This window comes from Venturia canescens, chromosome 6 (assembly GCF_019457755.1).
Source record: "Venturia canescens isolate UGA chromosome 6, ASM1945775v1, whole genome shotgun sequence".
Taxonomy (NCBI): domain Eukaryota; kingdom Metazoa; phylum Arthropoda; class Insecta; order Hymenoptera; family Ichneumonidae; genus Venturia; species Venturia canescens.
This window is the reverse complement of record NC_057426.1, coordinates 30,412-54,426: the sequence shown is the minus strand read 5'-3', so window position 1 is coordinate 54,426 and position 24,015 is coordinate 30,412. Positions and strand designations below refer to the sequence as shown.

At 39.2% G+C, this 24,015-nt stretch overlaps 3 protein-coding genes across 8 annotated transcripts; 2 read left to right on the top strand and 1 right to left on the bottom strand.

The window, feature by feature from the left end:
* The first annotated feature begins 5,254 nt into the window (after positions 1-5,254).
* LOC122412825 (uncharacterized) lies at positions 5,255-9,414 on the top strand. The gene is made up of 3 exons (XM_043422715.1): positions 5,255-6,963; positions 7,505-7,966; positions 8,556-9,414. Exons 1-3 carry the CDS (start codon positions 6,586-6,588, stop codon positions 8,673-8,675), a joined length of 960 nt encoding a protein of 319 aa, XP_043278650.1. The 5' UTR covers positions 5,255-6,585; the 3' UTR covers positions 8,676-9,414.
* Positions 9,415-10,198: 784 nt separating this feature from the next.
* Positions 10,199-19,729, bottom strand: ari-1 (E3 ubiquitin-protein ligase ariadne-1). 4 transcript variants are annotated; one of them, XM_043422709.1, is made up of 8 exons: positions 19,635-19,729; positions 16,972-17,280; positions 16,507-16,680; positions 16,310-16,375; positions 15,815-16,030; positions 14,940-15,497; positions 14,618-14,844; positions 10,199-14,441 (listed from the first exon to the last, which is right to left on the bottom strand). In XM_043422709.1, exons 2-8 carry the CDS (start codon positions 17,179-17,181, stop codon positions 14,360-14,362), a joined length of 1,533 nt encoding a protein of 510 aa, XP_043278644.1. In that variant the 5' UTR covers positions 17,182-17,280; positions 19,635-19,729; the 3' UTR covers positions 10,199-14,359. The 4 variants fall into 4 exon arrangements, with proteins under 4 accessions (XP_043278644.1, XP_043278642.1, XP_043278643.1 ...); XM_043422707.1 differs by lacking the exon at positions 19,635-19,729 and adding an exon at positions 19,102-19,240; XM_043422708.1 differs by lacking the exon at positions 19,635-19,729 and adding an exon at positions 17,927-18,574.
* Positions 19,151-23,073, top strand: Aduk (Another Drosophila Unc-51-like kinase). 3 transcript variants are annotated; one of them, XM_043422713.1, is made up of 9 exons: positions 19,151-19,289; positions 20,651-20,796; positions 20,909-21,060; positions 21,144-21,358; positions 21,562-21,788; positions 21,931-22,192; positions 22,306-22,518; positions 22,626-22,810; positions 22,899-23,073. In XM_043422713.1, the coding sequence occupies exons 2-9, from the start codon at positions 20,695-20,697 to the stop codon at positions 23,028-23,030; spliced, it is 1,488 nt and encodes a 495-aa protein (XP_043278648.1). In that variant the 5' UTR covers positions 19,151-19,289; positions 20,651-20,694; the 3' UTR covers positions 23,031-23,073. The 3 variants fall into 3 exon arrangements, with proteins under 3 accessions (XP_043278648.1, XP_043278646.1, XP_043278647.1); XM_043422711.1 differs by having other exon boundaries at positions 19,155-19,293; XM_043422712.1 differs by having other exon boundaries at positions 19,265-19,337.
* The last annotated feature ends 942 nt before the right edge of the window (positions 23,074-24,015 follow it).

Here is a 24,015-nt window from a genome sequence, read left to right as displayed (position 1 = left end):
GACGCACCGATATCGGATCATCCATGCAGTCTCTTGCAGATGTGCGAACGCCGTACGCACGCGCTTATTATGAGCCGTTTGATGCTGCGAGCCGATCGCCGCCCTCCTCAGATTATCCATTATTATTTATTTAGAAGGTTACAGCTACGCTCTTTTCGCTCGACAATAATACTTGAAAAATATTTTTTATCCGATCTACGCTTTTCGTCGTAGCTAGCATATTCTGATAATTGTGTAATTGGCCGATATCGTGTCGAATAATTTATCCGCTTTTCCAACATATAAGTAAGTATAATTGCACAATATAATAGTATGTTGTTGATGAATGCTGTATAAAGAGCATGGAGCGATTCAAAAATTGATGCTGATTTGAGGAAGCGCAGCGTCGAGCATACATCAGGAACGAATAAATTCGTTCGTGGCGATCGATCAACGATTGCGTGATATATAATATTATTTCTCTGAAAATAAAAAAATTATATCGTATATGCGGACGGCCCGTGGTGCGCCCAGCGCCAAGCAGAGCTAATTCAACTAGAAATAATAAAAATTAAGATGAGGAAGAATAAATAAATGGATAAATAAAACTGTGACAGCAGCAGAGCGTGGTGCACCCTGCTCGGGCGACGACAGTTAAATTACTATACAAGACTTTATCCAATTTATCCAGCATCGGGCGGTCAAGCAATCATTCTATTGCGCTGTGCCATAGTACGTATATATATATATGTATGACCGGCGCGGTAAGAAAAGTAAGCCATAGAGTTTCGCGGTATGCGCTTACAAATTGTATTTAGTCTTCCCCTGCGAAATACCTACAACAACACAAGACTTTGAACCTCGTATATGCTCGAATCGTTCGGCAATTTTTTTTCTCACGGTCGCATCGTTTTCGTTTTATTTTGCGCTTGATCCGATATCGGTTGAATCGAGACTCGGTAGCGAAATCGGTTACTATATTTCATTATATATTACGTAATCGCGATCATCAGAGCAGAAGGGGGGAATGAGGTTGGGCCAAATTTTTCAAAAGCTCAAATATACACGCTGCATGCTGCTGCGATCGAGGGTCGAGGATATCCGCGCGTGCACGGTCCTCTTTATCGTAACGTAGCTTCTCGCTTTGCTGCTCAAAGAATCAACGCCGAACAATGGTATAATTACCCAATTAGATGTAATTTACACGTGAGTCATAAAGCCTATTTGGCTGTGTCCGGCGAGGCCTTCTAATATAACTGATGTCGCATAGAGCATCTTATATGCTGACATGTATCGTTGCTCGCGCTCAATTTCCTGCTACCTGCTCGATATCCGTATTCGCGATACTGAAATATAGAAGGGAGCCAGCAATGGAAGAACAAGGCTGTCGTCCGATATATGAGCTGACACATTTTTATATGCGCGTCTACGTTTGCTATATACACCCTTGTATCTCGATTGTTTTAGATCCTCTATATATACTCTCCTCATATGCGAGGAGGTGTCCTCAGCATCAGCATGGACCGGCGTGAATTCCGCCTGTTGGAATAACGGGTAAAGTCTTTCCGATTTCCCAGCAGCACCACACACACACCATGCATCTTTTGCTATCCCGAGAATCTCAAACTCGACACTCGACCTTCAACAACGAATAATTTCATTCGGCATGCTGCGGCGGGAGCATCCGGTCATCACGATGATGCGCATCCTGACGCTATGTGTAATGTGTAGGATTTTGGTATAGAGGAATAAAGGAAAGGTTATGGGAGGCGTGGGACGTGGGAGGCTTATTGCGCGGCGTATACGCGGAGGTGGTGGTGCTCCGGCGACGCGAGAGAGCGCTCCATCCGTAGCCCTCTGACAGACTTTTGTGAAACCATGAATCGTATTAGCAAGAATTTTATTTAATATATATCGCGAAGCTATACCTATATGCCGAGTGGAATGAAATTGTGCGAACGCGCGCGCAGCGCTCGCGCGATAAACATTTGTGAATAATGTCGGGGCCGCACCTTTAATAATATAGTGTGGGAAAAAAAAAAAAAAAAAAAACAAAAGCGTCAAGAAAAGAAAAGTCAAAACCGACCGCGTTGCTGGTATTTAATCTAACTGTTTATAAACCGCGTCTTCCACAATAAAGTAATTATCACTCTATGTAGTACCGCCGCTATATAGTAGGGTAGTATGGGGCGAAATGGACGCTGGACGCTTTCAACTATTTTTGAGTCCCAAAAGGGGGGGGCAAAAGGTAAAACCGACATTTTTCGAAATACAGCCGTCCCCGAATTGAATGTCAACTCGGTAATATATGGGGAAAGAAATGGGGCACCGCTCAGGCTCCATTCCTTGGATGTAAATGAAAAGAAATTAGTCAAATCTTATATATCCCATTTCTGTCATGTGTTTTTTTGAGGAATGCAAAAAATCAACTTTGGTTCCATCGTGCTGGGGTATATTTCGTGTTCGCACTATATCGGAGTCCCACCACCATTGATTCATGGTCCTAGTTTCCGGAATTTCTTGAAAAAAATTTTTCGGGGCACAACGGACACAGCCTCCGCCGCAATAAGAGGCATAAAAATCGAAATATCAAAATTTTTCGAAATTTTCTCGAAATTTAGCAGTTCAGCAGACAGAAAAAAGGAGGACCTTTTGAGGACGTTTGAGGATTGTGGATTTACTGTATAACATGGAAAAAACGGGCACGCACACCTTGTATGTACAAGTGCATGTTGAAGACGAAGATGTCAGCTATGAGTGGGAGTTTTGTAAAAAATTAATAAAAAAACCTTTTTTCCTTATTCGTACTTTGATTGTTATTGTGGTTTTTAAAAATAAGTCAAAAAAAGCGAATAGATATATAGTGATATTACCCTATATTATGTACGCTCACTTATTCTTGGATAATTAAGATAACAACAATTAAGATTCTCCAAAGTCAGAGTTTATTGGAAGACGTAATTGCAAGGAGGATGTCGCACAAGATGGTGACTCGGAAGGTACGATTTTTTCTTTTCCTTTTGATTTTTTTTTTATTTTATTTTATTTTTTTTTTTATTCAGAGGCTTTGGTTCAATGGATTCTTAAAATCTACTTGTCGCGTACTCTTTCTATTTTTATCATTAAACATTCAGAGTGTACCATATTTGACTCAAGGGAGGTTTTTTTTTAATACAGATATTTAATCTTCGAAAGGCTTCATTCAAAAGATATACTTCAAGTCGCTTGATTAGGAAATTTTTGTTGGAGTGTGGTACATAAGTTCGGAACACGTGCTAAAGGGTAAAGGGGTAGACACACAAATATAATTAAAAGTTTGACAGGATGGTCACATATTTAAAAAGTTTTCGACATTTTCTATATCGAATATACCTATAATAATAATTCACGATAACTATTCGCGTATACTCATTAAGCAAGAGAAATTGGATAAAAATATAATAATACATCTTGATAAACGATAATGATGGTAACTAACATTTATTAACGATAAATATACGAGGGACGACTGTGGCAACGCAGGAATAACAATCGTATATTTTGTTTATCAAAATTCATTAAATAAAATATGTGCTGCAGGTGATACTAAAGAGTGATCTCTTCGAACGAAGCAATCGGCATAATCGACATTGTTTGGGTCTGTTTGTGCGCGCGACGAAACATGTTTGAAGCAACAAACATCTGTTCCGCGAAAAATATTAATTTTCTCCTACGTTTGGCAGACAGACGGACAGCCAGGCGAGCATCCGAAATAATATTTAAAAAGCAAACGTTTGCTCATTCTTCGAACCAATTGACGAAGCTAGAAAATTTCAATAAAACATATGAGCCGCCAGCAGCGAAAAGATGCCTTTTTTTATTATTATTATTATCTCGTTCGCGATCAAGATATGAAGATATATAGAGATATATAGATGCACAGGAACGGAGTTTTCTTGGCCGTTGCGAGTACACATCCGGTCTGGGAGGAGAACGCGACGCCGACGACGATGACGACGACGGTGTTGGTTCACACGCAGATACTTTTCGCTACTTCATTCATCGAAGCATTCTGTGGCCTTTGAAGGTTGCTTGCGCGGACTGCACGGATAAAAAAAAAAAGAGTTCCGAAGGAGAGTGTGCAAAAACCTCGGACACGCCGCTCTATACACACCGAGTCTCGTCGTTGTTGTGTATACTCGTTAAGATACAGCCAGCCTCACCGTGTAAAATCATTTCAACAATATAATATATATATGTAATATCGCATATGTACAAACAGTCTTCGACCTTTGTAGTCTTTCACAACACGCGCGGTCCGCTTTATCGAATCAATTTTATTATTTATTTATAAAATATAAAATGGAATAGAAAGGAAAAATAAATAAATCAAATAAAAGATTTGTGGTAGTTTATCGTTAGAATTGTCGTTTGCGAAAAGTAAAAATAATCATTTTCGGGGAGGGGGAATCATAAATTAAATTGCTTGGAAATGTCGCACTGCGACCGCATCACCATTACCGAAACAAAAAATGCTGCAACAAGCATTTTTAATGCACATACGAAAGCGTTATCGCCGCGGAGGAGCTCGAATCGCGTTGCATTCTCGGCTTATTGCAACCGCATATACATACTTTCACTTCGTAGAGCGCAGTGGGGGGGGGACGTGCATGATTCATACGTGGAACGTGATGCGGAGCGTTAACCCGGAGATTCCATAGAACTTGTATAATATTCAATGAATAGGACTTTCATATAAATATGCAATATGCTCGAGTATACACTAAAAATATAGTACGACAGCTTATATTTTATATTTATATAAATGAGCTTTCGATTCATTTACCATTCTTGTTCCATCCCTACTAATGCAAAAATAATTAAAGAATAGACGCTTTTTGTCTTACTGCAACGCTCAGTTAACCGATAGATAGATCTCTTTTAGAGTAAAGTTCATGTTATATAATTGCTCTGCTTAAACTTTGTGCCATTTATTTCGAAACCTGCTGCTTCCATAATCCATAATACTTATTGCGCGGTGTCAATGTATGGAATCTATATTTATTGAATTGTTAAATAAAAAATGCCCAAATGTATATATGTATATATGTCTTGGAGGCGGACACTACGGCTATAAATAAATAACGCGGCGTAATTACAATGTCTATCGTGCGGAGAGATAAAAAGTATATATATATATATATATATATAGCTGTTTGGCAAAAAGTCGAGCCATGAATGCACCACCAAGCCAACATCCGCTTCAGTCATAGCGAAGCGCGTTCCTTGAATGAAACTCTGCTGCTCGCGGGGCGAGCTCGGTAACTCGTACCGCGCCGCAACACAAGAGGTTCACTCCGGCGGTCATCTGTATTGGCTGTGAGAAAAAAGAGAGAGAGAGAAAAAATGCATTACTCCTGTGCGCCGGTTGGCTCTCTCGCGGGGGAGGAGGGCAATAAGAGAACAAACGCACAAGCAAAAGATGCCATATAGCGGTGTGTGTATATATATATATATATATATATTCGTGCGCGAAACGCGTTCGTCGTGACTACGCTCAAGAATATTCGCATATATATAATAAAATATATATGTGCGAGCAGTATTTCTCTGTATAATTGGACCAAGCGAGTGGGGATGAAACCTGAATGGTCCATAGAGTCCGCGCACGAGCAGGTAAAACGGGGTGAAGCTGTTTAGCGAGAGGCAAACGGGTAAAGGGACAAGGGACGGTGGTGGTGGTGGTGGTGGCATCGAGCTACTATAACGCTTCTCGCCGCGCGCAAACGCAACGTCTCACGGTCTGCTCGGAAGAACGTACGACGAGAGTTACGATATAAGACGACAAGGGGTAACGGGAGGGGGTAAAAGATGGAAAAATGGCCGCGAGAAAGTATCGAGAGCGGTAGCGAGAATACCGCCGCGCACGTTCATCGTCGTCCAACTCCAAGTGTTCCTTTTGTTTTTTTATTCAATACACGAACGTGTAGTATATTTATTTTTTTTTCCTTCTCTCGCGACTCGTGAATATATCGAACAAGCGCAGAGGGGTAAGAAATCTCCCCCGGCGTTATTCTATATACCCTCTGTGCGCGCATCGCGCATATCGTGCTCGTGCAACTCGAGTGAGCGCGGCGGGTGAACTTTTCGCTTTTCGAGGAGAGCTTATATATAATCGCGGCACGTACAATTTTTCGCGGGATGGTGCATCTACTATATACTACATTAAAATAACCAAGAAAAATTATATATACTCGATTATGGCCAAGTATAACAACGGGACTTTGACAAGCGCATAGCAACCGAGTCATGGAAATCAAGCCACATAACGTCATCGTTTACGTTGCTCGCGAACATCGCACACCATTGGAAATCTTGCTCTAATCGGTCACACCGATTATTCCACTGTATGTATTCGGTTATAGCCGATCTATGATATATACCCATTTTTACATCCAAAACACACGTTCGTCGTTCAGATTTTTCGTGAAAAACTGCGTTTTTCTGCGCTCCAATATCTGCGCCCGTTGAAATATCGCCTACGAAAAAACGTGTGTAATCCTGCGGGCGTGTTTGTGATTGTGCGATTGTACTTGGCTGCCGAAAAAATTCCGTCGACGCGGAAGGATGGCCGGTGACGGTACGACCGGTACGACGAACAATGAGATCGCTAAAGGAAAGGGAAAGAGTTACGATTGTGTCGATGGTGGCGCCCCTCAAAGCAACGTCTGTAACGACGACGACGACGACGACGACGGCGGCGGCGGCGGCGGCGGCGGCGGCGACGGCGGCGGCGACGGCGACGGCGACGGCGACGGCGACGGGGATTGGGATGGTGTGTCAACTCGAAGGGAAAGACATTCCAGAGTGGGCGGCATTGTGGAATGCGATCCCCCCGGTAACAGGAATTCAACGAGGGACCGAGCGACCCTGATCAACCAAGTTTTGTGCCGCTATGGTGCGGCAACCAACAGCGGCGTTATGTCTTTCGTCAAAGTTTGCCAGGTAAATCGTCGCAACTCTCGCGCTCTATATATACTGCGGGGCTTGGATCAATTAATTTTATACTTTGATTCCTTACCGCGGCCCTCTGTTCGCAATGCGATTTTAATGACGTTTTAACGTAGCGAAAGATCAATCTACGCCATTCGCCTGTGTTCGTCGACTTGGATAATTGTTGTATCCGCGCATCGTCATTCAACTACCCGATCCGACGACGAATCGTCATTTTTTTTATTTCCCCCCACGATTGTTCTGCTTTTGTATTTATTTCTCGGCTCGCGATCCTCGATCTGCTTCCCTTAGTCTTGGCATCGAGATACAAACGTGGTATTACAGAACAAGACTCGCGTTTTATTTATGTAATAAATCAACAAGAGTATTAAATTTCGATAAAGAAACAAACGAAAATACCGAAAATTAAATTTATTTAGAAGGATAAAAATGTCATTTATCCGGAGTACGCGAGTCTGAAACATTTTTGGATCGTCAAATTCTATAGAAAAAAATTGTTTTCTTTGTTGTTCTTTTTTTTTTTTTTTTTCAGATTCGGCTACAAAATTTGTTTCCTCAGCTTGCCTCACCTCCGAGGTATGGAATATGCGAAGATTCGATCGAGGTGATGGCCGAATGTCTAGCCAATGACGTCATAAGATATCTCCTCAAGGAGGACATGTATCTAATATCAAGAGATCCTATATCGCGCAGTATGAGGCATAACGTTTACCAGATGTTGAACAAACATAGTATACTTTTTACAAGTATGGTAAATCGTCTCAACGTCGTACCGGACACAGCTTACGAGGCTTTCATGGGTGTAGCGGACGAATTATTTGTTCATGGCGGCGTGACATGGGCAAGAATTGTTTGCCTCTACGCTTTCATGGGCCGTCTTGCTTTGTGGGCGAGGGACAGGAGAATGCACGCTTTGAAAAAAAAATTGCCTCTCTATGTTTCAAGATACATCGGGGAAGAAATTGCTCATGTTATCAAAGGCTACGGCGGCTGGGTAAGAAAAAAAAAGTATTGATCAAATTGAACGAGGCTGAAAATTAACTTTATCAAGAAGCTTGGCGAAGCGAAGAAATTTTTTAAACTTCAACAGACTCGTTTTCAGCATTTTCAATGTGAAAAAAAATGTTTGACCATCTTTGTATTCATTACCGTTTGCTCCAAATATGATTTTTCTTTCAAATTGTTACGCGAATGAGAAAAAAAAAATAGAGATACTCGCGCACATATCTGTTAAAGCCTTTGTTAACGCATCGAATATCACAGTTAATTCGAATGGCGGGAAAGAGGAATGCGCTTCAATAAAAGTTACTCGTCAAACGAAAAGAAAATAACAAAACACATTATATTTTTTTATTGAAAATAAAATACATCGAAGAAATATCTGTTTATCGCGAGTGCGAATGTCCCGCTAGCATCACCCATCATATTGTTTGGATATCAAGTTAAAACAAACGAATATAATCGTGTAGAATAAAACCTCATTGTCGTGTACGAAAGAAAAGAAAAAAAAAAAAAAAAAAATGTTATGCTATAGAAAAGATTCGGGTCGGTTTTACAAAACTCATATCAATTTCATCTTCTAGGAACAACTATGCATAGAATATCCAGTAGCGGAAGAAGTGAGCGGTGCGGTATGGCGGAGTCTACTCATGACTGGTGCGACTCTCGGTCTGGTCGCCACAATTCTGACCGTAACGTCCTGAACATTAGACTTGTAACAAGCTCCGAGTGTTGAATTTTATTTGATAAAGATGAAAATTTATCGCGTACTTACATCCTGTGATCGTATTATGTTTATGAGGAATAAGAAGCACGACGATTCCCAACATTTTTCGGATGACCGAAATACGATTAGAGTATTTGAAGAAATTTAAAAGTCGTACCTCAAAGCCGTCTGTTAATCTCGAGCATCAATGAATTCTCAAAAGAATATCGTCAGCTGATCGCGATACTCCCCGCAAGGAGATGTAACGATGCAGCTGTCCCTCGATTTTGTAATATTTTTACACGCAAAGTATTTAATGGATAGAGAAAAAAAATTTTTTAACGAGAATATTTATATTAAAAAACCAAGTCCTTCAACATTCAAAAATGAGGGAATTTTTTTTAATGAATTTTACAACCGTCGATACTCAATTTAAAGATTTCGAGCGCCAATGGAGAATCTCAAAATTATATCGAATTTAGGTAGAAGCAAACTATTTGTATTTATTTGTAATTTATTCTAGGTAGAAAACATATTTAAATAATTAATTATTCGAGTTGCGATGCTTGTCCGACCACAAAAGTCAATGTAACGACGATTTTTCCTTTTTTGCATTTCATCGAATAAATATTGATCAATATTGTGTAACGTAATAATTTAAAGGAGAAAAGACACTTGTGTCAACAATTTTTAACGAATACGTGGCAAATAATAAAAGCAACAAACGATATGATGAATCATTTGTTTTACTGTCTTTCATTGAGCGTCCAAATTTGCATCGTTGAAACATAATGGTATAATTACTGGGAAAACTCGAGAGAACTATACGATTCCGAGACAACGATGCAAACTTCCATTCCATAACTTTCGCGGCACACTTACAAAACGGAAGGATTTAGCGACAACGAAATAATATTTTTTACTAAATGTTTATTATCTATAATAAAAATTCAGACAATAAGATCTATCAAATCCAAGTTATTTGATACATTATACAAGCAATGTTATTGTTGTTGTTGTCCCCCCCCCCGTAGGAAATAGTGAAAACAACGTGGTATTTTAAAATCTTCATTCGTTTTATATTTATCTTTCTTACTGATTAAATCGAGTGAGTGCACTGCTATGATCGATAAAATAAGATATTAATTTCCGTAGTACAAGCATTTCGTACCGCAATCGCGGGCGGGCTGTGCTACCCCCCCCCCCCCCCCCCCCCCCCCCCAAATCGATGATCCACGTAATTTAGTTTATTCATTCATCAACGAATAATCATCGATTGAGCTGGTAGACGTAAATAAATAACTAAAGATCACAATGATTCATCATTATGATCAATATTATTTAAGGAATTGCATACCAGAACGAAGATAAAATATCCTTACTATTACATTATTTATTCTTTCGTGTGTGTTAATTATACCAAGTATGGAAAGGATCATAGCAATTCAACAAATTATTTAAAAAAAAAAGATTCGTTCGGACGTTTTATAATTATATGAAGATTTGTATTTTAATCATAGATGAGGGTCATTTTGGATTTTATTTGATCTAAATTTTGTCAAGTACATGGATCGCGAATGACAATTGCGGAAAAAATGCGGTTCACATATATTTTGAAATTTTTAAAAAATATGTAATATACCCTAAACAATAAAAACAAAACAGAACAAGGAAAAAGAAAAACGTAATAACTAACTGTGAATTGCGATGTTTCATTGTATTTTTCATTCGCGCAAGTACAATGACGCCAAGCGTGATGATTCCTTTTCTTTCACATAATTAGTTTTACTCGGACAAACAAAATGATATTTCGAGCCCAAAGTGTGGAGGATGAAAACGCTGCTTGATGACATAAAAAAATCGACGACTCTCTCCGCGTGTGTACAATAATGTCGTGTTTAGCGCGTATTTCAGGGAAGAAAACAAAGTCGACGGCAGTCTTCCATTCGACACTACTTGTGTTTCACGAAAAACATAGTAAATTAACGCTTCGCGAGATCCCCCCGCATGATGATGATGATTGACGTTGCAAAACTTTGCACGATAAAATGCATCGAAAATCATTGATTTAGTTGTCAGTTCCTCATATTCACTAGAGATTTGCGTTGAAAGTAAAAAGAATTAAATAACGCAACGATAAAAATATATAGAATTTGGTTACATTGCTACTTTGCAAACTCAAATATCATAACGTTCGGTATAACACATTTTGCTAAACATTTTCGATATTACTGTTGGGGGTTTGGGCCACATATTATTCTCAGGGCGGAGTAATACCGCGTGCACTTTTGCTTTAATCGCGACAACCGCGGCAACGGTGGCAGCCGATTCCTGCGTCATACATTTTTTTGTTTGATCTTTCGTTTGTTCCTAAATATAAATCGACGAACGATCAATAAATCTATACGTCATTGATGATAAATCACATTCAATGTTGCACACCTTCGAAGAACACCGAGATACAAAACCAAAAGTAACGAATTTAGTGTGTAATACGTCGTCGTAATAAATTGTAGAACAACGATCGCTTTTCTTGCCTCTTTGGGCATTTTTAACTCTCGCCAATGAAGAATATAAAAACTCGAGCTAAACGACACAACTATACTTGCGATTACACGTATTTTATATATACACGATATATGACAATTCCAATATCTCTATTCAAAATTTTTCTCATTCTTCCAAGACTGAACATTTGATGATTTGATGACTGCAACTATTCGTCTCTTCATTTTTCCCCAGTCGTCAGCAACTCCCACAATAATAATAATAATTATTATTATTATAATCAACAGTTTTATTTTTTGCATTTTTCCACTGGATCAATCGAATCTTTCGACTTGGCTTATTAAGTTTACTATTGATCGACAGTCTATTTATTTATATTTATATACGAAACAGCCAGACAAAATCAACTAGATCTCGACTCTCGCATTTCCATTTTTTTTTTTCATTCTATTTGTACATTTTCGTTTGAAGTGTGTGCGCGTGCGTGCGTGCGTGCGTGTGCGTGTGCCTTTGTAAATTAGATGAATGTAATGAAGCTCAGGAATGATCATTGCCACACTCTTTCCTACGGATGGTACTATTAATAAGTTAATTAATAAGACACGACGAGATTGACTTTTTTCCACAGTTTTCGGATTTTCACGTCGAATGATCAATCGAACGAATTGGCTAAGAGATTATCTGAAATTTTGTATCAAGCATTACGTTCGTTTTACTAAAGTGTACATGATGGAAAAAAAAAAAAAAAAATGGAAATCTCAAAGCTCTGAGAGTAGGATAATTGATTTTGCCTGAAATGATTCATACATTACCGCACATAATATTGGATAAATGTATATGCTTATTAGTAAATATATAGCTATAATAACTGTACAAACGGAACTGGTTCGCAAGCCCCGGTCGCAGGACATTGTCAAAGTGCTAGCAACGTACTTTTGAATGCCTCAGGCGAGTAGCTTGCTCCCAAAGAACAAGATTCAAAATCAACGATAATAATAAACATTTTTTCAAGTCATTCCATTTGGTTTTTGTTTTCAAAAATCTTATATTTCATTGTCATGGAATCAATCTTTCAGCAACTCTATTAAATTTTTACCACTATTTTTTTCCATTTTTTCTGAACTCTTTGGATTTTGCCAAACACACTTTTTTGACGAACAAAAAATAGGGAGCAAGTTGGTTTGCCTTGATCGTTTGTGAACGCGTCTCCGGTGATTTATTAGCCGCGCATCAAAACAAAGTTGATGGCGACAGAGAACAGCGATTGGGCGTAGGTGTACGCGTCGATCGATCTTGATCGGAAAAACTCTTGAATAATATGCAGAAAGAGAGAGAGAGATCACGCGAGAAAGAGAAAAGTTGGATTTAAGTAAGAGAGAGCCGGGAAATTTGTTCCATCTTTAGTGAATAAGGATGAGATTATGAAAAATTAAACTCAACAATCGCAAAACCCAAATACATTGAATATTTAACACTTGTCTACTCCTCCTGACAAACCTCCGCGATTATCTCAGATACTTTTATTTCATTTTTTTTGTTGTATTTAGTTTATATTTTTATCATTTCTTACGTTTATTCTTTTTCGTTGAGGGGCGGGGGGGATAGAATTTTGACACGGAAGCGAACATCTTGTCGCAGCTATGCTAATTAATAATATAATTCTTCTTCTCTATTCGTTTCCATTATTTTGTTTGTTCGTTTGTTTTACGTTTTTTTATTTCTCTTCATTTCCTTTTTCCTCCTTTATGCCGATATATTCGCCCCGAAAAGGTGGTTCCCCGTCGCATCGCCGTTTATTTTAAAAATACATTCACCCAATCGTAGTCCGTCAGTCACTCTAGTGCTCATTCCTGTCTCCTTTCCAATATTTTCGTTAACCGTATTGTTTTTTTTTTTTCAACCGCTACGCCCCCCCCCCCCCCCCCCCCCCCCCCCCCCCCCCCCCCCCCCAAGTCTTCCAGAGCAGCGTATGCAAAATTTTTGCATCAGGGTAACGCAATTAAACGGAAATTTGGTCCTTGACATGCAAATTTTAACAACCGCCGCCCAACACACCAAACACGATTATTATTTATTTAGTATATATTTGGTTTTTACTCTCGTGTAGCAGTTGTAGCCTGGACGTATCGTTGACCGAAAGAGGGAGAGAGCACGGATTCGAGGATACTTTATGGTAAAATAAAGACTCGTTGATGCATCAGCGGTCGTATGGATATAATTTATTGGCTTTCTCAAGCTTAGATCGTAGAAACGCGAAAAATTTTGTTGTTGTTCTCTTTGAATCTTATAAGGATGATCGAATTTCGTTAATGGAGGCTGGCTCACTCGGTTGTTGACGACGAAGCAAAAGAAAAGACTGACCACCAACCGCGATTTCCTCTAAAATTGACGAAATAATATTGGAATTCCGAAAAAGAAGAGATTCACAATGCCGTTGATGAAAAAAATCGATCATAATTTTTAAAGGGAAAAAGAAAACCAAGAAACGTTTGAAAAGAAAAACAATGAGATCGTTTCAATTTATGGGGGGGGGGGGGGGGGGGGGGGACAAGCTGCTGGTGATCGAGCGCGAAAAAATGTTACAATAACGAAACGAAAATAACAAGAAAGTATGGTAGAAGTAGGAAGCGCCCGAAGAAATCCGGCCGTCATAGGCTCGATCGAGGATCGATCACGGATCATTCTCAACGGGGTCGCGTGTTTCCATTTTCATTTTTACGCGATTTAACGGCGAAAAATGATCGATCTCATCGATTCGCGTTATAAATATTTTTTTAATTACACAAGCGCAAGCAGTGTGTTGTTTTTTGTTAGGTCCTTTTATGATGGGATTGGCGTTTTTTTTTCTTTTTTTTCCTCATTGGTTCAGTTCCAATAATGAAATCGATAAAGTATTTTTATATGCGTTGTCACAGACCGCGTTTATCTAAAAGATGCTTATGCGAATTGGGGGGGGGGGGGGGGGGGGGGGATATCACTCGGTGACCGCCTTCTTTTTTGTTTCAATTTTTTTTTTTTTTTAAATATATATGCTTTTTTCGTCCTTCAATTTTCTTTTGTCTCTTGTCAGCTTTTTCGGGTTATCACAGCTGGGGCGGCGGTGGCGGCGGCGGCGGCAAAAAGGGAAAGGATGTTTATCATTGCATCCAGGTGGTACAAGCTCCGATCCTCATCTTATTCTATGTAGTCCCACCATTCCTTTTCGTAGCCCTCGTGAACATGCTCGAGCAGCACCTTCCTCCGGCTATCGCAATATCTGCAGCAAACCATTTTTTTTCTTTTTCACGTAATGCACAGCGGCAACGAGAATAATCTTTACCAACGTATCATTAATAATAATAATAATAATAATAATAATAATTATGATGATGATGATGATGAACCCCAATACGAGGTCACAAGGGTTTTGAAAAGCGAATTCGTCCGTCTCACCTATACTTGTCTTGAACCTTTTGTTTGATATCAGTGAGGTTCTCGCTGGTAATTTTTCTCTCAAGATACTCGGAGAGACGCTCGGTTGTGCTTTCAAGATCCTTCTGGTTGTCCTCAAAAATCACAGACTGGTTGTTCTTTTGTAGATAATAAGCGAAGACATAGGTGTACGTGAGGGTCTCTCGGCAGTGACACAATATGTCGACAGCTTTTTTTAAGAATTGTACCTGTGTGATTGAGGAGGAAAAAAATTGTAATGAAAATATAATATTGTATGTGAAAAAATAAAAATAAAAATAAAAATAGGTGTTAGAAATCGTACCTCGATCCATGACATGTTGTGTTGTTGCATCTCTTCCATTTTTTCCTTGATACTGGCATACAATTTGCTCTCAAATTTCAATGATTGCATATGATTCATATATCTGTTGCAATAAAACAAATATCTCTGTAGGGCGGATCGCGATTTTTGTTGAGCGTCTCTGGCTACTTGAGCCTCTTCCTCGTCGTAACGATTGCAATTGTACCAGCTAGTGCCATGGGGCTCCCACGGTCCGAGGCAAACCCAACAGAATTCGGTCTTGCAATGTTGGTTTTTGCACACCATGTGATTACAACCGCCGTCCTTCTCAATCGTCACGTTACATTTGGGACACTCCTTCGTGTTAGCTGCTATCCAGTTTGACGTTTCCGAGTCGTCGTCGCATTTTTTAATCCACTTTTTCAACCAATGACATTTCACCGGATCGTGCCAGTTCTCTCCGCAATGGAAACAAAATGTATGAGAACATTTGCAAGTTACCGGCTTTGACTCGACGTACTGAACCTTAATAGCGCTGTTGCAGTCCGGAGATGGACACCACCTCAATAGCCTGTTACACTGAACAATAAAAGAAAATAACAAATTTCTTGAATGAAATTAATACCTATCCATATTGCAAAAGTTTTAAAACACAGTTTGTTTGCCACAATTTTTTTCCAAGATTCCGCTATTCGATATTACCGCTCGATCGATCAGGCAACAAGTTTGCTGCCTATGTACTACCTTAAAATTAATACTTAGCGATTGACATATAATTACATATTTTTCATCTACTCATTGTCAAAAGCATTCATTAATTTATTATTTATTTAAACTGTAAATTGAAATCAAGATAAAATGATGGATAAGAAATAGGAAAAACGTGATACACTTACTTCAACGAAGCTGTTAGTTATTAGGTGTTGATACTTGAGTTTGACCTTTGAATCTTTGACTAAACGCATGACACTCGCATCGTCTACCAATATATCGCATGCATGAGCCGCACAAGCAATTGTCTGTCCCACTCCTTCCTCCATGATTTTCGTAGTTAAATATTCTCCCCAACAGCCGGTGCAGAAACGATGGCCGCATTCCAAACCGGTCATCATCTTCGTCATCATCGTGTGAAAATAAACATTATTTTAATTTAGCGCAAACTATTGAGACGTCCGTTGTTGAGACAGTCGTCCGATAGCCGAAAATAATTTTTGGCTAAAAACGGTTAGCTTTACGTTCAAACTGGTAAATTTTTTGGCATTCGCCATTGGTATTTGGATATTTAGTCACTGATTGACATTGAAAAAGCGTCTAATATAAAAATCTCCCTGATTCAATGCTATTTTTTTTTTTCAAACTAAATTACCCGCCTCCAGTCAAAATTGACTTACCGAAGTTGGTAAAATGGTGAAACAGATACCGCACTCTTCGGTTCCATTAGTAGAAGTTCTTCTTGCCTGAAATTTAATGCAAAATCACGGGAGTTATTTTGAATTGTACATGAAGAAAAATAAATTTGATAAAAAAAAGTTTTCAATGAAGATACAACAGAGAAAATCAGGAACAAGAAAGAAACGTGTATAGTTACCAGAGAACTCTGGGATGATCGAGACCTTGATATAACGGGACCTTTTCTAAACGGATTTATAACTCGAGCCTCGGCAAATAATTTTTCCTGATCGCCATCATAAAATCGTTCCATCAGTTTTTCTTTGTCCCACTTGAAATGATTCAACAGTATACGAGTTGTAGTTGCGGGTATCTGGAAAAAATTATTCAAAATTATTTGGAAAACAAATCTTATCTCAAAATAGGGTAATAATATGAGAACTACTTTGACAAATGAAATAATTTATTTGTAGAAGCGGGCATGAATCTTCGAAGCCAAATTGATTTGAAACATTTGCTCCGAGTTAGTTCTTATGCCCTTAGTTAGTCGCGTCCCATATCGCTTGTGATACGGAATCAGGGACAAGTAGATCGGATGCAATGAAAAATTTGGTGAACGGTAATCAATAAATTTTGAATAGCATAGAGCGAGAGTTGAGCGTACTTCGACAACAGTGTTGACTTCTTTGATGCAGTCCACCATGTGCTGAACAATCTCTTCGGTAGAAAGTACTTCAAAAGGATATTCGTCGCTATCGCCGGCCCTTTCGCGCGGATTGCCAGCTTCTATTTCCATGGCAAAATCGACGTCGTCTCCGCTGGACTCATTGCCAGAGTCAACCTCGTCGTAGAGCGTTTCTTCTTCGGAATCCATTGTGTTTTACGATCTATCCTTGAGAGATACACCCTTGAATGACGGCGTACCTTTGGATGTTGAAGACTCGTAGATTCGACGTTGCGCCGTCTCACGTGTCTAGCCGACGGACAAGTGCCAAATTAATTGAAACGGTAATAATGGAAAAATAAGAAAAGCAAAACCTTGCAATATGCTGTAGATTCTTTGATGGGAAAAAATTTTCAAAAATGAACTCGTATTCATTGTAATTTCTTATGACATTTTATAATACCATGGAAAGTGAAAAATGATGCTGCACGTTATAAATAAATGTTGAAAAAGTATTAAATCGTTTGCTTATTAGCGTTACTCGACCCAGATAAATCGCTCAAGTACTGCTGTCGTTGTTAACATTCACACGGCCTTTCCCTACGAGCGCTCGAGCTGAGTGCACACTCGCACCCACGGTCCGTCAATTTACACACGAGAGTCGATCGATTCGCGTTTTTCCAAGCGGGTTGACGAGAATTTGAGAAAAAAAAAAAAAAAAATACCGAATTTCATTGAAGGGCCATGAGATTCAGTGAAAGATTAGATGCTCGGAATAAAAACACGACGGGGGAGAGAGAGAGAAAAAAAAAAAAAAAACAGGCTGTTTCGATGAACGACGTGACGTCACGGAGATGCTGCCCTACTCTAAACTCGGAGCAAGATTGCGCGCTGAGGATCCTGGGACATAATAAAATTTATGTATATACACATAATATGACGGATAGAAACAAACCTATTCCTCGTGAGACCAAAAACTCAAACGCCTCAATGTTTTTTTACTACAAGGAAAACGCGCGATTGTTTCGAATAAAAATACACACGCGTACACACATATGCCAACAACACAACACACAGAAGACACAAAGAGACACGCGCGCGCACAATTATCACGAAATACTGGTTTTTTTTTCACGGGATCCGAAAGATGGAGCGAGAGAGTATAGCGAAAAATCAGCTGCTACGACAGCTCATGATTGAGACTGATTCTTTGGTAGCTTCGGTAGCTGGCGCACTCTACGAAATTTCCGTTTTCCGTCACGACAAGAGATTCAAAACAGCTAAGTTCACGGCACTTTTATATCCACCTATGGAAAAACATAATTTACGCTTGTGACCACCAATCCCTGTGTGGTGTAAACGACTATAAATGTGCAGTGATGAAAAAAAAAAATTCCAATATGTGTATGGGGGGAGGGGCGCGACGTAAAGTTATAAGGAGTCGTAGACGAAGGGGGGAATTCTGAACCATGTCGACATTGTGTCCTCCATTCGCGACAAACTTAACCTCGCCTTCCAGAACTTTGTACTTCCGTTACTTTGATAGATACAGCCTTGCTGTATCTATACTTGTTGTTGCAGAAGAAAAAAAACACACACACAGGAACCCGTACAACAAATAATATATATAATGTATATTTTGGAACAAATGATATATATATATATGCGTAAATAAAACATAAATACCAACCCAAATAAAAAATAAGCAAATGCGAAAGCCTTAATTAGTCAGAGTTGGATGCTTCTATTATAATTTGCCTTTGTCTTTACCGTGTACGTGTACTAGAGTGGTAAAAAAATGTTGATTTTTTTTTTTTTTTTTTTTTTTTTTTTTTTTTTTTTTTAATTTAATCTGAAAAACCCGATAGTGACAAATACGAAATTTGACACGAATTATTGTGACTGGTGGACGATTTCACGACTACGCAGTTTACAGTCTTTCTCGAAAGATTATCACAATAGAATGTCCCGTCGTATATATATATATATATATGCATGTACGGATTCCGCACGATGAGTTGTCAGAAAAGACAAACGACGAAACGAAAGGCACTGGCGTTAAGTAGAAACTTGTCTATTTTGTTTAGGAAATTATAACGGTGGATTAAGGGGAAATAAAAAGATGTATACCCTCTTTTATAACACGAAGGACGAAGCACACGCATCCACGATAGAACTGACTGAAATCAGCTGTTTCGAGGCATGCACAAGAGACGCACGAGACGCACGAACCACCTCCGTGACGGACGGACGGAGCTTCGTCGCCTCCGTCGCGCAGAGTGTAGAAGATAGTGTCTAAGCTGACGCCGTGTGTTATTGTGAGTGAGTACGCTTAACGTTTATTATTTCGTACGATAATATAGTAGGTACGGAAAAAGTTTTTTTGTGACGAATTTATTATGCTTTAAAAGGCATCCTCTCTCTTCCGTAGCTACAATAGTGAATTTTTTATCGGTATATTATAAAATAAATGTTCAATTTATGATGAATTTGTTTGCACAATACAAAAAACAAAAAAATGCATCAACAAAGTGTATTGTTTTTAGCCTGGGATATGCGTATATAGCGTATATGGGCAATGATATATAATAAAAGTTTGAAAAGACTAAATTGTGCTCTGCACCGAAGAAAAAATCTTTCGGATTGATGGATTTCGTACTCACGTGAAAAATAAACTCGTTTTGTATATACACAGGAGGAATAGGGTTTATTATATTTAATATTACACACATAAAACGTCTGCGTTCACGTCTTGACGCTGAGTGAACGGAGCGCTGAGCTGAGAGATACGAGTGTCTTTAGCGATAGTATATACAACACATCCATGTACATAAAGTGCAACGATGCTGCGATTTCTGGATCGTTCCATTATCAAACCAGATGAAGAAATTATTGTATTTAAAATTTTGAAAATTAATTCGCATATGCCAAACGCTATTTCGGAATAGCTATATAACGTGTTTTTCTGATTTTTCTGTGATATTGATCTCGCACATATTATATTATAATCGAAGAGAAATATTATTTCATTTTACATTATAGTTTGTAAAAATGCGATGGTCAACACGGAGAATGAGAATTTGCCGGAATTTCGTGTTCCTCGTGTCTCGCATTTGCCATAAATTTCCTCTATATATTATTAGCCCTATATATACCTACCTATTTTTTGAGATTCATAAAACAAATAAAAAAATGGAAAAATGTTGTTTTGATGATAAAGGAACGTACCATCAGCCAGCATGCGCGTGCGAAGAGCGAGGTTATTGAAAGACAAAGGGGGCGGTCGGGGGGGGGGGGGGGGGGGGGGGGTGCTTGACGAGCGGCGTTACACACTTAAATAATATAGGTTATTTTTTCACGTTGTACGATTTTTTTGACAATGACGTTTACTTTATTGCTCTCTTCTTTTTATTGTGAATATAAGATAAAATGATATAGTTGATAAAAACGCTTGTAATTTATCGGGTTTAAAGTTTTAACGAGTCGTGTGTATATATATATAAGTGCGTGGCAAGGTCGTGACAAAAAGACGCAAAATCGCTGAAAAAAAGAAAAACTAGTGAAAGCCTTATTATTTTCGATCGACGATCTGAAGTTCCGTACATATATATCCGCGAGTCGTCGAAAATTTTCCCGGGGGGGGGGGAACACTCTTGGAACTTGGAACGTTAATTTTCAGAGTATAAGCCGCTGTTCGCGGGAGCAGATTCAACAACGATCGTAATGACGAATAACCCGCTGCTGCTTCCAAGCGTCAACGATTATTCGTTTCTCGATAAAATAGGCACCGGAAGCTATTCTACCGTGTACAAAGCATTGAAAAAGGTACGCGGGGCGATCGGTACTGGTATATAAAAATGAGTGTAATAATAAATATGGTTAAGAAAAAATGGTAAAAAGCGTGTTTTTGGTTTTCATTATCTCCTCGAATATTTAGGACTCCTCGGGAGAGATCGTCGCTATAAAATGCGTCGAAAGTTGGACTCTGTCGAAATCGGCTGTCGATAATCTTGTGACGGAGATTAATCTGCTCAAAGTCCTTAAACACGAGCACATAGCAGAGATGAAGGATTTTTTCTGGTCCGATGGGTTCGTGGAGACGATTAAATATAAAATCTGCTATTAAATAAAATAAAAGAAAGAAAAAATACTTAAGAATGAATATTATTTAGGAGAATTTATATCGTGATGGAATATTGCGACGGCGGGGATTTGTCAAGTTTCATAAGAAAAAAGCACCAACTGTCGGAGAAGATATGTCGAAAATTTTTGCAACAATTGGCACTCGCATTGAGATACTTGCGGAGCCACGACGTTTGTCATATGGATTTGAAACCGCAAAATCTTTTGCTCGTTAAAAAGCCAATTTTAAGGCTAAAAGTTGGAGGTTCGTGACGAAACGAGTATATTTTATAGCAACCCTTGGCGGTGTGCATCCGCCGGCCGGGCTCACTCAGGTTGAGCCCAACATTTTTTTTACACCAAGATATTCGATGTGAAAAATGACCTGGTGTGAAGAACGCGAGGTTATTTTTTAATACAGCAGCAAGGATGGATATTATTATGAAAAGTGGATATGTGAATTTTCAGATTTCGGTTTTGCACAGTACTTGGCTAATACCGAGCAAAAATTTGCCATTCGTGGCTCACCTCTTTACATGGCGCCGGAAATATTGTTGCGTCACGAATACGACGCACGCGTCGATCTCTGGAGCGTTGGGGTCATAATGTACGAGTGTCTTTTTGGTAAAGCTCCCTACTCGAGCGGTAGCTTCGAAGAATTGACTGAAAAAATCAAAAATTCACGACCCATCGAGGTATCGTTCCAACGATTCGGTTTTTTTTTTTTTTTTTTTTTTTTTTTTTAAATTTTTTCTATATAGTAAATTATTATTGATATTTTATTGACCGCAGCAATTAGTTATATAAAAAATATTATTACGTATATGCAATGCGCAGTTACCAAAGGGATCTCGCGTATCGCCGGAATGCAAAGATTTGCTCGTCTCTTTGTTGAAACACGATCCTGCGGAACGAATAAGCTACGAAAAATTTTTCAACCACGACTTCTTGGATCTCGAGCATGCACCAACCAAAGATAATTATGAGAAAGCTATTAAACTCGTAAATGAAGCAGTCAAATTGGATAGAGAGAAAAATACGTTTGACGCATTCCATTTTTATTGCGAAGCACTCACATATTTTATACCTATTCTAACAAGTACGGACGCAAAAGCATATTAAAATTATACGTTTATTAATATTATTAGGCGGATATAAAATAAAATATAATATTTGGGCAATTATCGTATCGCAACGTTTGGTGGTGCGCAGATGAATCGGATCCCCAGAGAAAACGGTTACTCAGATTGCGGCTAAACGATTACATAAATCGTGCCGAAAAGCTCAAGCAGCTGAACGTATTGGATTGTATATCACAAAGTAGAAACGACGACGAGGAGACCGCGACGTTACAAAGAATCAGCGGGAAAGAAGAAGGCGAGGGGGCAGCAGCAGCCTTCGCCTACTCCTGCTACCATGAATTGTGTTTGTATTTTGTATTAATCATCATTGAATCGGAGTTATTATTTTTTGAGCGTTAGCTCGACACGGAGAAATAAGTTATTTTGTTGTTAATCATATTGTTATTTTAGGTAGACTCGGTAAAAGTACGATCGACATGGCTTCCGCTCTTGAGATGGGACAAGTCGCAGAACAATACCTGGCAGAAGGAAATTATCCGTTGGCTCTCGAAAAGTTCAAGTCTTGTCTGGGTGTGTTGGTTCGTCTTTTGAAAAAGGAGCCATCAGGACGAAGACGAGACCTTCTAAATCATCAGGTCATATATATATATATATATATATAGATATATATATAGAATTATTCTGCTCATATGGAAAAAATAACGATCGAAATGATTTTTTCAGATACAAAGGTGGATGAAAGCGGCTGAAAGTACAAAAACGCTTATCGCTACGAAAAATCTTGACGATTTCACGTCGAGTAGCAGGGATCCGGCGGTGGTCTCCGAATCCCAGGATCAATGTGTCCTACAATAGACCAATTTGAGGATTAAACCGAATAAAATGACTATTTGCATTACCGACGACGTTTCTCTTTTCATCCTTTGCCCGCCGGCCGTTGTCGCTATCCGCCACCCGCCACCTTGTATACTAAATATACTAGATTAGCATTTATCTCAATTTCGGAGATTTCGGATAGCCGGCAGTGCGGAGAAAATCCTGCCAAGTATGAACTTTATTTGCACGCCCGCGTATAAACGAATAGCTACGATCAAACGTTACAAATCAGAAATACTGAGTAGCTCCCCTTTTTCACTCGAAAGAAATACTCGTACCTTTTTCCGTTAGCTCACATCACACATATGCGAATTATTAAGATATCCCGGATTTCGGATTTCCTAAATTGTATAAAACAAACTATATATAATACATACGCGACCGGCGCGCCGCCATGTTTTATTATTCGTCCATGCGAAAGCACATAATACCACATAATACATTGCGCGATTGACGTTTTTTTTTAAAAAACAACAAAACAAAACCGCCAGCGAATTTCGGTAGGAGAGATTCAAAAAGATGAAGTAAAATTTATAAAAAAAAAAACAATGGAAAAGGTTGTTGCATCGAAGGAGCAGGAAACTTAATCGCGCGCGAGGCATTACCATTACGATACGCGGGAAGGGCCCCGCGAGAGGTCGCTGGTCTCGGGCGCTACAAGCGCGCCCGAGACAACTCGGAACTTCAACTTCCTGTCGATCTTATTCTCCCCCTCTTTGGCATATACACAAATTGCGCACGCCCCCTCCCCCTCTTTTTCTTTCTCGAAATTGGTCTCGCTCTGGCATGGGAGTTTTGAACACGTTGGCGTATCTCGCGTCGTTGCTCGGGGTACGACGTCACGGAAAATTTCCATTCTCGATTAACTACCCACCCCTCCCCTCCGCCGCTATCCCCACCGCACAATGGTACAAGCGTCGCTTTCCCCTCTCGCGAGAAGCGGTCGCTAGTGTAGAGTATATAT

Bases quoted from the DNA above. Each gene is read 5' to 3' on its own strand.
- LOC122412825 (XM_043422715.1), top strand. From the start codon at position 6,586: ATGGCCGGTGACGGTACGACCGGTACGACGAACAATGAGATCGCTAAA. The intron at 6,964-7,504 runs GTAAATCGTCGC...TTTTTTTTTCAG, and splicing joins CTTTCGTCAAAGTTTGCCAG to ATTCGGCTACAAAATTTGTT. The intron at 7,967-8,555 runs GTAAGAAAAAAA...TTCATCTTCTAG, and splicing joins TCAAAGGCTACGGCGGCTGG to GAACAACTATGCATAGAATA.
- ari-1 (XM_043422709.1), bottom strand. From the start codon at position 17,181: ATGGATTCCGAAGAAGAAACGCTCTACGACGAGGTTGACTCTGGCAAT. The intron at 16,681-16,971 runs GTACGCTCAACT...AATTTTTTCCAG, and splicing joins AAGTCAACACTGTTGTCGAA to ATACCCGCAACTACAACTCG. The intron at 16,376-16,506 runs GTAACTATACAC...ATTAAATTTCAG, and splicing joins GATCATCCCAGAGTTCTCTG to GCAAGAAGAACTTCTACTAA.
- Aduk (XM_043422713.1), top strand. From the start codon at position 20,695: ATGACGAATAACCCGCTGCTGCTTCCAAGCGTCAACGATTATTCGTTT. The intron at 20,797-20,908 runs GTACGCGGGGCG...TCGAATATTTAG, and splicing joins TGTACAAAGCATTGAAAAAG to GACTCCTCGGGAGAGATCGT. The intron at 22,193-22,305 runs GTACGGACGCAA...GGTGGTGCGCAG, and splicing joins TTTTATACCTATTCTAACAA to ATGAATCGGATCCCCAGAGA.